Source organism: Ornithorhynchus anatinus, chromosome X1, assembly GCF_004115215.2.
Source record: "Ornithorhynchus anatinus isolate Pmale09 chromosome X1, mOrnAna1.pri.v4, whole genome shotgun sequence".
Taxonomy (NCBI): domain Eukaryota; kingdom Metazoa; phylum Chordata; class Mammalia; order Monotremata; family Ornithorhynchidae; genus Ornithorhynchus; species Ornithorhynchus anatinus.
In genome coordinates this window covers 19,914,780-19,927,393 of record NC_041749.1, presented here as the reverse complement: position 1 = coordinate 19,927,393, position 12,614 = coordinate 19,914,780, and the positions used below count along the sequence as shown (strand labels likewise).

General features: G+C 41.5%; 1 protein-coding gene across 6 annotated transcripts in view; it reads left to right on the top strand.

Moving 5' to 3' along the window:
- KCNIP1 (potassium voltage-gated channel interacting protein 1) overlaps window positions 1-12,614 on the top strand; it is a 353,510-nt gene that overhangs the window by 312,035 nt on the left and 28,861 nt on the right. The window contains exon 1 of one of the 6 annotated variants that reach the window (XM_016225222.3): window positions 3,412-3,694. The exons of the other annotated variants lie outside the window; for them this stretch is intronic. Within the exon in view, the coding sequence (XP_016080708.1) occupies window positions 3,586-3,694 (109 nt within the window). The 5' untranslated portion in view covers window positions 3,412-3,585. Of the gene's footprint in view, window positions 1-3,411; window positions 3,695-12,614 lie in introns of those variants that run through there. 6 annotated transcript variants of the gene reach the window in all.

The following is a 12,614-nucleotide window of genomic DNA, read 5'->3' as shown; positions in this document are numbered from 1 at the left end:
AAATACAATTGAATGAATGAGTGAATAGTCCAAAAGGCCAATCTCAACTAGTCTTACCTCCCTAGCCTCATGAAGTCCTGAAGTAGCCTAATGGTTAATCGTATCTTGTGGATGTACCTTCTAGCATTCTGAATTTTTTCCCTTCAGTAACCTAACTCCCAATTCTCTCCCATCCCAGATGTTTTTCTTTGATGGTGGTGGTGGTAGTAATAATAGGAGTAGTATTTACTGAGTGCCTACTTAGTGGGGTATACTCTACTAATAATGTTGGTATTTGTTAAGCGCTTACTATGTGCAGAGCACTGTTCTAAGTGTTGGGGTAGTTACAGGGGAATCAGGTTGTCCCACGTGAGGCTCACGGTTAATCCCCATTTTACAGATGAGGGAACTGAGGCCCAGAGAAGTTGTGACTTGCCCACAATCACACAGCTGACAAGTGGCAGAGCTGGGATTCGAACTCATGACCTCTGACTCCCAAGCCTATGCTCTTTCCACTGAGCCATGCTGCTTCTCTACTAGACACTGAGAAGTACCAAATAATGAAGTGATATAACCCCTGTCCACAGGGACCTTACAATCTAACCATAGAGACAGAAAATTATTTGCAACTAGAGAGATCAAATAAATAAATGGAGGCAACACATATGCCTAAGAGATAAGAGGGCATATAATTAAGTTTCAGTCTCATCTTAGATTTCTACCTGCAGAGATGAATGATATGGCAGCTGGGGAGAGCTTAGGGCCAGCTTTAATGTCCAAATGCTACCTACCCATCAGATTACATGAATGAGAAGTTAAACTCTTGGTCCTGAGGCCTAGGAACTTCTAACTGCTGCACTATGCCTCAGAAATCAATCACCCAAAAGTAGTTACTGAGGTAGATAGGCTGAGGGTAGAGCACCATAGTAAGAGCTTGGAAGAGTTTAATAGCAGTAGTAGACACCATCCCTTGACTTCAAGGAGTACACAATCTAGCAGGGGAGAAAGACACAAAATAAATTTCAGATGGGAGGAAAAAGAGATTGGAAAGATGGAAATGCAGAGGAGTAATTGCTTAATTGGTCGGGTACACAAATCAATACGTTCAGAAATGCTATAGACGGTTGTGCATGCATAAGTGCTGAAGTGGAAGTTGTGGTTGATGACCTGCTTGGGATATTCCATAAGTAGCAATTAAGCATTCATCCTAGTTCTCTCTTACCAGCATGTCAGCAGATGCCGGCAAATATCCCCTTTTTAAAATCTGAAGTGAGCAGAGCGAACAGAATTCCTGAATGTTTCCCTTTTGAATGATAAAGCAACCAAAGTAACCATTTGAGATTTAATATTTGATTGAGTTGCCTAGAGTACCTGTGGGGCTCAGCGCTGTTGCTGAGATTCTTGAATTCTCTCTCTGTGATTCACCTACGCATGCTCCGGAGGGGCTGGGCAGACTCCTATAACAGCAAGGATCTGGTCCCATGGATGAGGCATTGCCATGCTCTCATGAAGGACCCTTGCTGTCTGTCGACTGTAGAAATCCACCTGCCACGAGGTGGTGGAACTGTTTCAAAATGAAAACTGTAGAAAGTGGGTTTGCTTATGTACATGCAGCTTTGGGGTGGAGTGGGGCAAGAGTAGCCTGGGAGGTAGGGGACAGCAAGGAGAAGATGCATGAGAGGGATGCCTGAAGGAAGCAAAAGACCAAAGTTTAAAATAACCCTGAAGCATGTGGGGATGTGGAGCTGGAAGAGTGCAGGGCCAACCTGATCAACAGGAAGGGTCTGGAAGAATTTATTCAATCAATCAATGGTATCTGTTGAGTTACAGAGCACTGTATTAATAGCTGTGGTACTTGTTAAGTGTTCACTATGTGCCAAGCACTGTACTAAGCACTGGGATAGATATAAACAAATGGGGCTGGACACAGTCCCTGTCTCACATTCCCTTCTCTGTGCCTCAGTTCCCTCATCTGTAAAATGGGAATTGAGAATGTGATCCCCACATGAGACAGGGACTGTGTACAATCTGATTTGCTTGTATTCCCCCCTAGTGCTTAGTATAGTGCCTGGCACATAGTAAGCACTTAATAAATACCACAATTTTTATTATTATTATTATGGTGCTCTCTTAATCCCCATTTTACACATGAGGGAACTGAGGGACAAAGAAGTAAAGAGACTTGCCCAAGGTCACACAGCCAACAAGTGGTGGAGTGGGATTACAACCTAGGTACTTCTGACTCTCAGGCCCATGCTCTATCCACTAAGCCACACTACTTCTGTAAATACAAGTGCAGTGCAATAGAGCTGATAAACACAGTCTCTGCCCACAAGAAATCTGTAGTTTACAGGAAGAATTTACACTTTACAGGATAACATATCCAGAGTCCCTCATCTTGAAGAAATTTATTGTAATAATAATAATATTAATTATGGTATTTGTTACGCTCTACGTGCCAGGCACCATACTAAGCACTGGGGTGAATACAAGCAAGTCCCTGTCCCACGTAGGGCTCACAGTCTCACTCCCCATTTTACAGATGAGGTAACTGAGGCCCAGAGAATTGAAGTAACTTGCTCAAGATCACATAGCAGACAAGTGTAAGAGCCAGGATTAGAAACCATGACCTTCTGACTCCCAGGCCAGTGCTCTAACCATTATGCAATGCTGCCAAACATCCCTGATAGAAAATATGGAATTGTTCTAGAAAGGTTTGTCTAAATACAAGGATGGTGAGTCAAGAATGGATTATTAGAGGGTAATGTTCTGTATACTAGAAGGTTATGAAGGGTTAACCAGATATATAAGTTATTAGAAAAATAGGGATTATTAGATGGATGTCAAGGAATACAAGCTATCACATGATTCATCCCAACATCCTGGTCCATTATTCTTGCAGATAACGGCAGCACATATATCCTTGGGTGCAACTGTATGGATTGTGTGTATATTCCTTATACACAGGGAGTATTCTCCAGTTTAAAATCCAGGCACTACCTCTCTGTAGCATAGAGTGATGCTACAAATGTCACCCCTTAGCGGGGTGGTGGCATGGTCACTTTTTCATGGTTTTAAAATGGCTTGGAAACTACAAGGCAATGCAAAACTGTCACTTTGAAAAAAAAAAGAGTAAATCAATGTGATTTCCTTTAAAAAAAGACCTTTCCCATGTAGTCTATGTTGAACTAAAAGAAGCAAGTGTTGAAGATTAAAATATGAGCATGGCCCCGGAAATGCCATGTGAGGTAGTTTGGGGGTCTTCAAAATCAACAATTGTTCCAGGAGGGACTATGCACATGGGAGAATGGCCATGGGGAAATGCTGAATAAAAACAAAGCTTACTATTTACATGCTACGATTGCCTGGAAAAGAGAGGAGGAGGGGATAGAGAAGGGGTGGGGGGGAGAGGGAGGAGTGAGAAACAGAGTAAGGGAGAGAAATGGGGAGAGAGAGTGTGAAGAAGAGACTCCGAGAGAAAATGAACCATACACTAGCGGACTACCAGCATCAAGGATCTCTTCAAACAGATTGATGTCACAGCTTTAGTTGTCTGCCCGTTGTTTTGCTAGAGAGCCAGCAGGTATCTCTGAGGTGCCTTAAAGGATGTGGAATAAAGGCGAGTCAGAGGGACTCCAGACTTTAGGGATCGTGGTCGTGGTATGCTCCTCTTTGAAACTTTTGCACTACCTCGGGCTAATTGACTTGTCAGATGGTAAGAGAACCTACGGCTGTTTTTTAAATGTGGTTTTAAGTCTGTTGCTGCTGTGTGAGTCAATGTTTTTCAAATTTCCTGAAGTAAGCAGGAAGGCTGCAAAAAGTAAATCGCTTTTTGGCACATTGATTTATTACCGTCTTTTCAATGCCAGAGCCACATAGTACAAGATACATTGTGTTTGGTGCTGAGGTGACTTAGTTTGATTTTCTCAGGGGGTGCTTGGACAGAGGTCTGGTGTGATGTGTATTTTCGTGGCTTCCTACCATATGTGAGTGTCCCTTTCATTGAATTATAAATCGTGTTCTCCCCACAAACAAATCAAAATCCTTCCCACAGACGGAACTCTCTTTGAAGGAATGGGCTGTTCTCAGTGATTACATTTCCAATAGTTTTCTGTACCTTATAGTATCTCTTATTGTACTTGCTTGAAGATAGATGACATAAAAATAAAGCTTTTTTTGCAGCACATGACAAACCACCTAACTCAAAAAGGGCATATTGGTCCCTTTATTGCTTAATTTTATGCCATTTTAACATTATAAAAATGAACTGCAGTACAATGTTCTGTGTAAAATTAAATAAAATGTGTTCACTTGGGTGTCAAACTTAATTAAGGACCAACCAAAGTAAGATAATTTGCTGCCATCTTTTTCCAGATAGCTGACAGTTTCAGTGTAATTTTTTCCTATAAATGCTTTCAATTGTTCAAGTGAAGTTACCCAGAGTAATTTCCATATTCATGTAATGGAAACAACTTAAAACATTTCAATTAATTCACAGTTTTCAGTAAGTTCACTGTTCGGAAAGACCATTAAGCATAGGAACTTCTCCTCCAAGAAACAGCACGTTGTGAAGTAAGCCTAATGATGAGATGTGTTTGGCTACAGAAATTTTAACTTGGCATTCTGAGCTGGCAGAAGAGAAGGAAGAGAAGAATGAAATGTAAAAGTTCAGTCCCTACCATGCCCTTTGTATTTTTGAGTGAAAAAAGGGGTACATACTGCATAATGCTACTATCCTGTGGTTTCTTACCTAAAGTACCCTAAAAGAGTGTGTGTTTGCTTTTTGATCAACAAACTCAAGATATAAAAAATAAGCAGAATTGGAATAAATAACCAAACAGGTGAATTCAGAGATTTTTTTAAATTTAAAATCTACTGGGCACTGATTTTAGGATGCAATTCATGGTCTCCCTTTCCAAAAGCACGGTATGTCTCAGTGCCCAGTTAATTAGAATTAGCTCACAGCTACCAAAGTGCAGAGTTTATTCTTGTTCAGAGAAGGTGCCACATACCCCCTTTTCAATCAGTCGTATTTATTGAGTGCTTACTTTACGCAGAGCACTGTACGAACTGCCTGGGAGAGTACAATATAACAGAGTTGGTAGATTTGTTCTCTGCCCACAACAAGCTTACAGGAGTTAATCATTTAAAAAATAAAAGTCCCTAAGTTCTTAATAGAATAGAAATATTGAACTGGTGGCTTTCACTTTAATACGGGGATGTGCTCCCTCTCATATTTCACTCCATCCTGATTAGAGGACCTCTAGAGCAACCGCTGTCTAATGTGCTCTGGCCACAAAAACAGATGAAGAGAAAGCAAGAAGATAATAGTATTTATTAAGGGCTTTCTAAATGCCAAGCACTCTGTTAAGCACTGAGGTACATACAAGGGGCTCGAAGTTTAAGATCGCTTTTACATAAGGTTTTCTTGGGAATAAACTCCAGTATACCAGTTCCAGACATTCCCCTCAGCCTGCATTTAGAGTTGGCTAAACTTTTGTAATCTCTTTCACGTGTAATCACTGAATCATTTTTCAACCAAGATAAATGTTTGAGTTTTGAACCCTGATCCCTTTTCCAAGGGAACCCAAAGGGCAGAGTAAAGTAAAATCATGTCTTCAATATTTACCCAATATGGTGGGGGATTGTAGCACATCCTGGAAAGCCAGGATGAACTTAAATCGCAAGAGTCGCTATAGCAGTATCTTTTATATCTTTGATCCTGGACTTTTAATGCTTTTTAAACTACCAAATTTTCATTTCTACAAGAGCCTAAATAATTGCTAATTTTTGGGGAAAATCAACATCTGCCCTGAAGTTCTAATAATGTGCTTTTTAGCTTTTCGATTATATCCTTATCCTGAGTGCTGAATAATCTTCCCCTTAAACCCCAAGAGCTGCTTTTTTAAAAAATACATCATATTTTGATTTCAAAAATAACATTAAACTTTATCCTCAACACCAGGAACTTAAATATTTTCAGTCTTCATTTCCTTAAATGTCCAATACTATAAGTTAAACTTTTCTAAACATTCCTTGTTAGTGTGGAATTCAAAGTAAAACATTTAAAATCTGAAAGAACATGCTTTTCTGGATTTGCTGGTCCTTAAAGTTACTTCTGGTGCCTAAGAGATTCAGGACAATATGGGAAAAAGCAAATTCAGTCATGAGCTGGATAAGTCCCCTGACTACTGATGGAATTATACCTGAACAAAGGCTGTGAAAATAGGACATATTTCATTTTTTGAAATAATAATAATATTTTTAAGTGCTTACTATGTGCCAAATACCTTACTAAGTTCTGGGTTAAATACAATTCAGTCGAGTCAGACATAGTTCCATTTGGGACTCACAATATAAGGGGGAGGGAGAAGTAGCATGGCCTAATGGATAGAGCATGGGCTTGGGAGTCAGAAGGACCTGGGTTCTAATCCCAGTGCCTCCATGTGTCAACTGTGTGACCTTGGGCTAGTTATTTAACTTATCTGTGCCTCAGTTACCTCATCTGCAAAATGGGGATTAAAACTGAGCCCCATGTGGGACAGGGACTGTGTCCAACCTGATAAACTTGTATCTACAGTACCGTGCGTGGCATATAGAAATCACTTAACAAATACCGTAAAAAATGTATTTAATCCCCATTTTACAGAGGAGGAAACTGAGGCACAGAGAAACTAAGTGCTTTGTCCAAGGTCACCCGCAGACAAGTGGAAGACAAGTGTTATTTCCACAAGGCCACAAATTACATTTGTGTTTCAAGGCCAGCATTATTTCATCAAACAATCAATCAATAGTATTTATTGAATGTCTGCTGTGTTCAGAGCAAAGTATTGACCTTATAATTTAAGAGGGCTAGCAGACACAATGTAATTTACAGAAAAGAATACGAGGTGCTTAAATGGTAGGGTATGTAAATTGATATGTGCAAAAGTGCTACAGAAGGTAATGAGTGTACAATTACTCAGGTGGCACCAATGTGTTCACATGATAGTTGAGAAAATGTGACTTGGGAAGAAAAAAATAAGAAAAAGCCTCCTGGGGGAAGTGCGATTTCATAAGGACTTTAAAGATGGATAGAACTGAGGTCTGGCAGATTTGAATGGAGAGGGAGTTCCAGGCGAGAAGAAGGGTGTGAGCCAGGGCTGGTGGAAGGAGAGCTGAAATCGGGCACAGTGAGGAAGTGGGCATAGGGAGAATGGAGATTGCCAATTGAGGTGTTGTAGGAGGAAAGAGTGGATGGGTCGGAGGGAGAGCGCAGAAGGACTGACTTAAAGCCAGTGATGGGGAGTTGTTGTTTTGCCAAATATACACGTAATGTACTGAATGAAGTCATCATGTTTTGTTGTCTGCATGAGCAGTGACTTCGTTATGGCAGTCCATTCATACTCACCAACTTAGAGTGTTTTTCTGGGGGCTGACAGCCTGCCTCCCTTTGCTCTAAAGCCATTGCATTCTCCTTTGAGGTCCCGATTCCCACAAGAGCTGTTCCTATCAGGCTGGAGCTTTAAAAATGTTAACCGCAACTGACCCGCTGCTGCCCCTTAGCTGCTGTTCCCTCACTGCTGCTCCCCGTGCTGCTGCACCATACCGCGGATGCTCCCCACATTGCTGCTCCCCATATTGCTGCTCCCACAGGTAATGCTCCCCTCAGCTAATGCTCCCCACGCGGCTGCTCCCTTCAGTTGCTGCTCCCTTCTGTTCTCCTCCCCAGGTGCTCCCCATACTGCTGCTGTCCACACTGCTGCTCCCAAAACTCTTGCTTTCCCAAATTGATGCCCCTCACAGCTGATGCTCCCCCAGCTGATCCTCCAATACCACTGCACCCCTCAATGCTGCTCCCTATAACTGCTGCGCCTCACAGTTGATTCTCCCCATTACTGATGTGCCCCAAAGCTGCTCCCCATAATGCTGCTCCTCATCCTTCAACTCCCCTCAGTGTTGCTCCCCAGTTCCTCCCACAGCTGATGCAACCCACAGCTGATTATCCCCATAACTACTGCCCCCCATACTGCCGCCTCCCATTCTGCCATTCCCCAAACTGCTGCTCCCAAAGCTAATGCTCCCTACTTAGGATGCTCCCCACAGCTCTTGCTCCACAGCTGATTCCCAATCCCTGCATCACCACACCACTGCCCTTTATGAGTGCCTGGTCACCATGGAGCCAGCCTTAGGTCTAGAAGTAATACCACAATAAAGAAACTCACCAAAGGATTCACAGGACATCCCTTCTCACCCCCTGCAAACACTCAAAATCTAAGATATCCACAACAGAGCCCTAAATCTGTTAAAATTAGCACCCGATTTCTTAGTTCCCCCAGGCCCCGGAAACTCAGTTCATGAACCAATCAGTAGTATTTACTGAGCACTTATTCTGTGCAGAATAAGTATAAAAATAATAATTATGGCATTTGTTAAGCACTTACTATGTGCAAAGGACTGTTCTAAGCACTGGGGAGGATACAAGGTGATCAGGTTGTCCCACTTGGGGCTCACACTCTTAATCCCCATTTTACAGGTTAGGTAACGGAGGCACAGAGAAGTTAAGTGACTTGCCCTAAGTCACACAGCTGACAAGCAGCTGAACTGGGATTTAAACACACGACCTCTGACTCCCAAGCCCGTGGTCTTTCCACTGAGCCATGCTGCTTCTCAAGTAAGCACTTGGGAGAGGAAAATACAATAGAGTCAGCAGATACAATTCCTGTCCACAAGGAGCTTATGATCTAACAGTCTCAGTAACCTTCACACCAGGTTTAGTCAGAAGTGAGAGAGTCCTTTTAGATGCAGATCTCAGAGTCTTTCAAAGCCACTGTTTTTGAGAATTCAAAAGCGAACAAGAGCAGTTCATCAGGATTGGAAATGTTGTGGCCATAAATGGAAACAAGATGACCCTGTTCATTATAGACTGATCAATTTATCATCAGAGTTGATGAAATACTAGGACAATCATAAACCATAAATTTGCCATCCATTCGCAGAACATAAAGGTCTAAGCTGCAACTAATTTTGTTTTGGGAAGGGCAAATTGAGCCCAATCAATTTAAATTCCATCTATGATAGTGTGGCATACAGTCTGGAAAGGAGAGAACTGTGGATGCAATTTACCCTTCTCTAAGGTTTTGAATTTGTTCCCATGTGACATTCCTATCTACAAAAGAGCAACAAAAATGATTTAAAAGGTGGAAAATAAGCTCTCTGGTAAAGGGTATGTTGATCTTAGAGCGAAAAAGACTAAGGGTTGATTTGATAATTACCTTATAGCAAATTAAGGGTTTTGATATGGAGGAATTTGACTAAGTTGTTCTCCATATCAATCAATATAAATTTTCTGGACTATAAGCTCATCGTGAGCAGAGAACAAGTCTACCAAATTTGTTGTTTTGTACTCTACCAGGTGCTAGTATGGTGCTCTGCATAGAGTAAGCACTCAATAAATACCATTAATAATGATTATTCATTTTTTTAAAAAAATAGTATTTGTTAAGCACTTACTATGTGCCAGGCACTGTATTAAGCTCTGGGGAAGATACAATCTAATCAGGTTGGACACAGTCCATGTCCCACATGGGTCTCATAGCATTAATACCCATTTTATAGATGAGGTAACTGAGGCACAGAGAAGTGAAGTGACTTGCCTCGGCCACACAGTATATATGAGTGGTGGAGCCAAGATTAGAACTAAATTGAATATTTACTGTGAGCAGAGCTCTGTACTGAGCACTTGGGCAAGTATAATACAACAGAATTGCTAGAAATGTTCTCTGCCCAAAAGCTCATGTTGGAGAAGCAGCGTGGCTCAGTGGAAAGAGCATGGGCTTGGGAGTTAGGGCTCATGAGTTCAAATCCCAGCTCTGCCACTTGGCAGCTGTGTGACTGTGGGCAAGTCACTTAACTTCTCTGGGCCTCAGTTCCCTCTTCTGTAAAAGGGGGATTAAGACTGTGAGCCACACGTGGGACAACCTGATTCCCCTATGTCTACTCCAGCGCTTAGAACAGTGCTCAGCACATAGTAAGTGCTTAACAAATACCAACATTATTATTATTATTATTAACAGAGAAACACACTAAAGGAAATGTATTTAAATTGTGGAAAGAGTAAGTTTGGTTGAACTTAAGGACAATCTTCTTGATATTCAAGCCATAAAAATATACAACTACTGTCTTAGATGTTCAAATTTTACATCTTCTTTAGGGTAACAGGCATGACCAGGTAAATTCTCAGGCTTCCTTCCAGTTCAGTGATTCTGTCAATTTGAAGGCCAGAATCTACATCTAATTCTCAAACTTGTAATTTTCTTCCACCAATAACTCTAGTGCTTTTCACACAGTTGGCACTTAATACATATTAAGTTACCTATGCATTTGGCTGTGTACCCCTTAAACACTTTGCTATTCACCCCAACCCAACAACACTTCTGTCCCTATCTTTATACTCTACTGTTTCTCCTATCTGTAATTTAGTTTTATGGCTGTCACCCCTGTTAGACTGTAAGCTCCTCGTAAGCAGAGATCATGTCTACCAATTCTATTTTATTTTACTCTCCCAAGCCCTTAGTACATTATCCTGCACACAAATAAGTGTTCAATAAATATCATTGATTGAATGAATGGGATTGATCGAATGAATGACTGAAAAAATGGATGGATGAATGAATTAAATCATTGAGTGAATAAAAGAATGAATAAATGAATGTCTAAGCTCTACACCAGCCAGGTGGAAATTATTTTCTTCCAGATGCTGGGAACTTCTCCGCTGGGAACCACACAATCAGCTCTAGTTATTTAGGGAAATCTATGTTCAGAGAATTCTCTATAGTCAGAGTAATTTTTTTTTTCTGGAAATCAATTTTTTTAGTGCCATAAAATTGTGCAACAGTCCAGCTTCTCCCTGCATTATGCTAATATGTAAAACCATAAGACGAGTCCAGTGCTAACTGGCACAAATGGATAGTATAAATGTGGAACTCATTGATTGTTGGTATTTGTTAAGCGCTTACTATGTGCCGAGCACTGTTCTAAGCGCTGGGGTAGACAAAGGGGAATCAGGTTGTCCCACGTGGGGCTCACAGTCTTAATCCCCATTTTACAGATGAGGGAACTGAGGCGCAGAGAAGTGAAGTGACTTGCTCTCAGTCACACAGCCGACAAGTGGCAGAGCTGGGATTCGAACTCATGAGCCCTGACTCCAAAGCCCATGCTCTTTCCACTGAGCCACGCTGCTTCTCCATTGACATGACATGACTCATTGACATGGCATGTCCCAAACTAGCAGCAAGCTCCATTAGTCTCATCTTGATTTTCCTGCAATACCCTGCTCTCTCACTGTCTTGACTTCTGACCTGATTAAAGAGGAATCCAGATGGTCTTTCCCAATTTAAAGCCATATCAGAAGTCCAGAGGACCCTCTCAACCAAGCAGATCAGTGCATTCTGGGGGTCCTCTCAATGCCAATCCAGGATAGGAATGGATTGGAAACCTTAGGGGACAGTAACTGGAATCCCAGATTGCTCCTTCTTTGCATGGAAGAAGCAAATAGCTGGTAAAACGTCTGGAGTGATCTACAAGTGTGCCAAATCTGCACTACAAAGTCACTGACTGGTCTTTGGTTTATTCTGGTCAGAAGAGCAAAACCCCTGAACACCAAAATGAGTTGGGCACCATTCAAAGAGGTTCTTTGAATTATACGGACCAAGGGTGATTTTCCACTTATACCATTTGTCATTCATGCCTCTCATAGGAAAGAGCTGCAGGTTCAGAAATCTCACTCTTATTCCAGTATGATGGACATGTTTGGGGAGGAGAAAACTATATCTTGTGCGTCTCAGAGAACTACTTATGATGATGCTTTTCTTTCCCATTTGCCTCTCCTCCTCTGCCAATCACCCCAACTTCTCAAGTGAAAAGTTCAGAATCTGTAGCTTTAATTGGCAGTTTGGCATTCTAGGCCCCTTCTCCTCAATCTTTGACTCACACTTGGATCCCTTGGGGCTCAGACGTCAATCCATCAATCTCTCAGCACTATGCCACGTCAAACACTTGAGCTCTAAGCTTTCTGGGCCAAGTACGTTTGATTAGAAACCGAAGCAGTTCAAATTACTTCAGTTCAATTACTTCAAATTACTTTCTTGATTTTTAACAAGATGCAACCACTTCCCTTCCCTTCAAGAAATGAAATGCTAGAAGCAGCTGCTCTCACCCTAAATCAAAGCTCAACATCTCTGAGGAGGGTAGAGAGACAGCTCTGACTGAAGGAATGATTTTTTTTTTCATTTTTCTAGGAGCCAACACTGTACAAAGCAGCCATCTGCTTTGGAACCTTCTTGTTCAATGCAGAAAGATTAACTAGGAAATGAGAATTGATTAAATGGGAATCCAGGCTAAAAAATACTAAAATGAAGAGTTTCCTGCACCCAGCTCTCTGCCTGAGGCAGAAAGGAAGTTTTGTCTCTGGGTAGAGACTTCCATGCACTGTTTTGTTTTGTTTTTTTAAGGAGAGGAAGTCCCACAGCTATGAGCATATGATCCCCAATATTTCACTGACAAGTAGCTTCACATACAAAACGTCATGAGAACTCATTTCCAACAGCAATGTGTGTCCTCTAAATGAATGCTCCACATCTAACACGCTTTTAGTC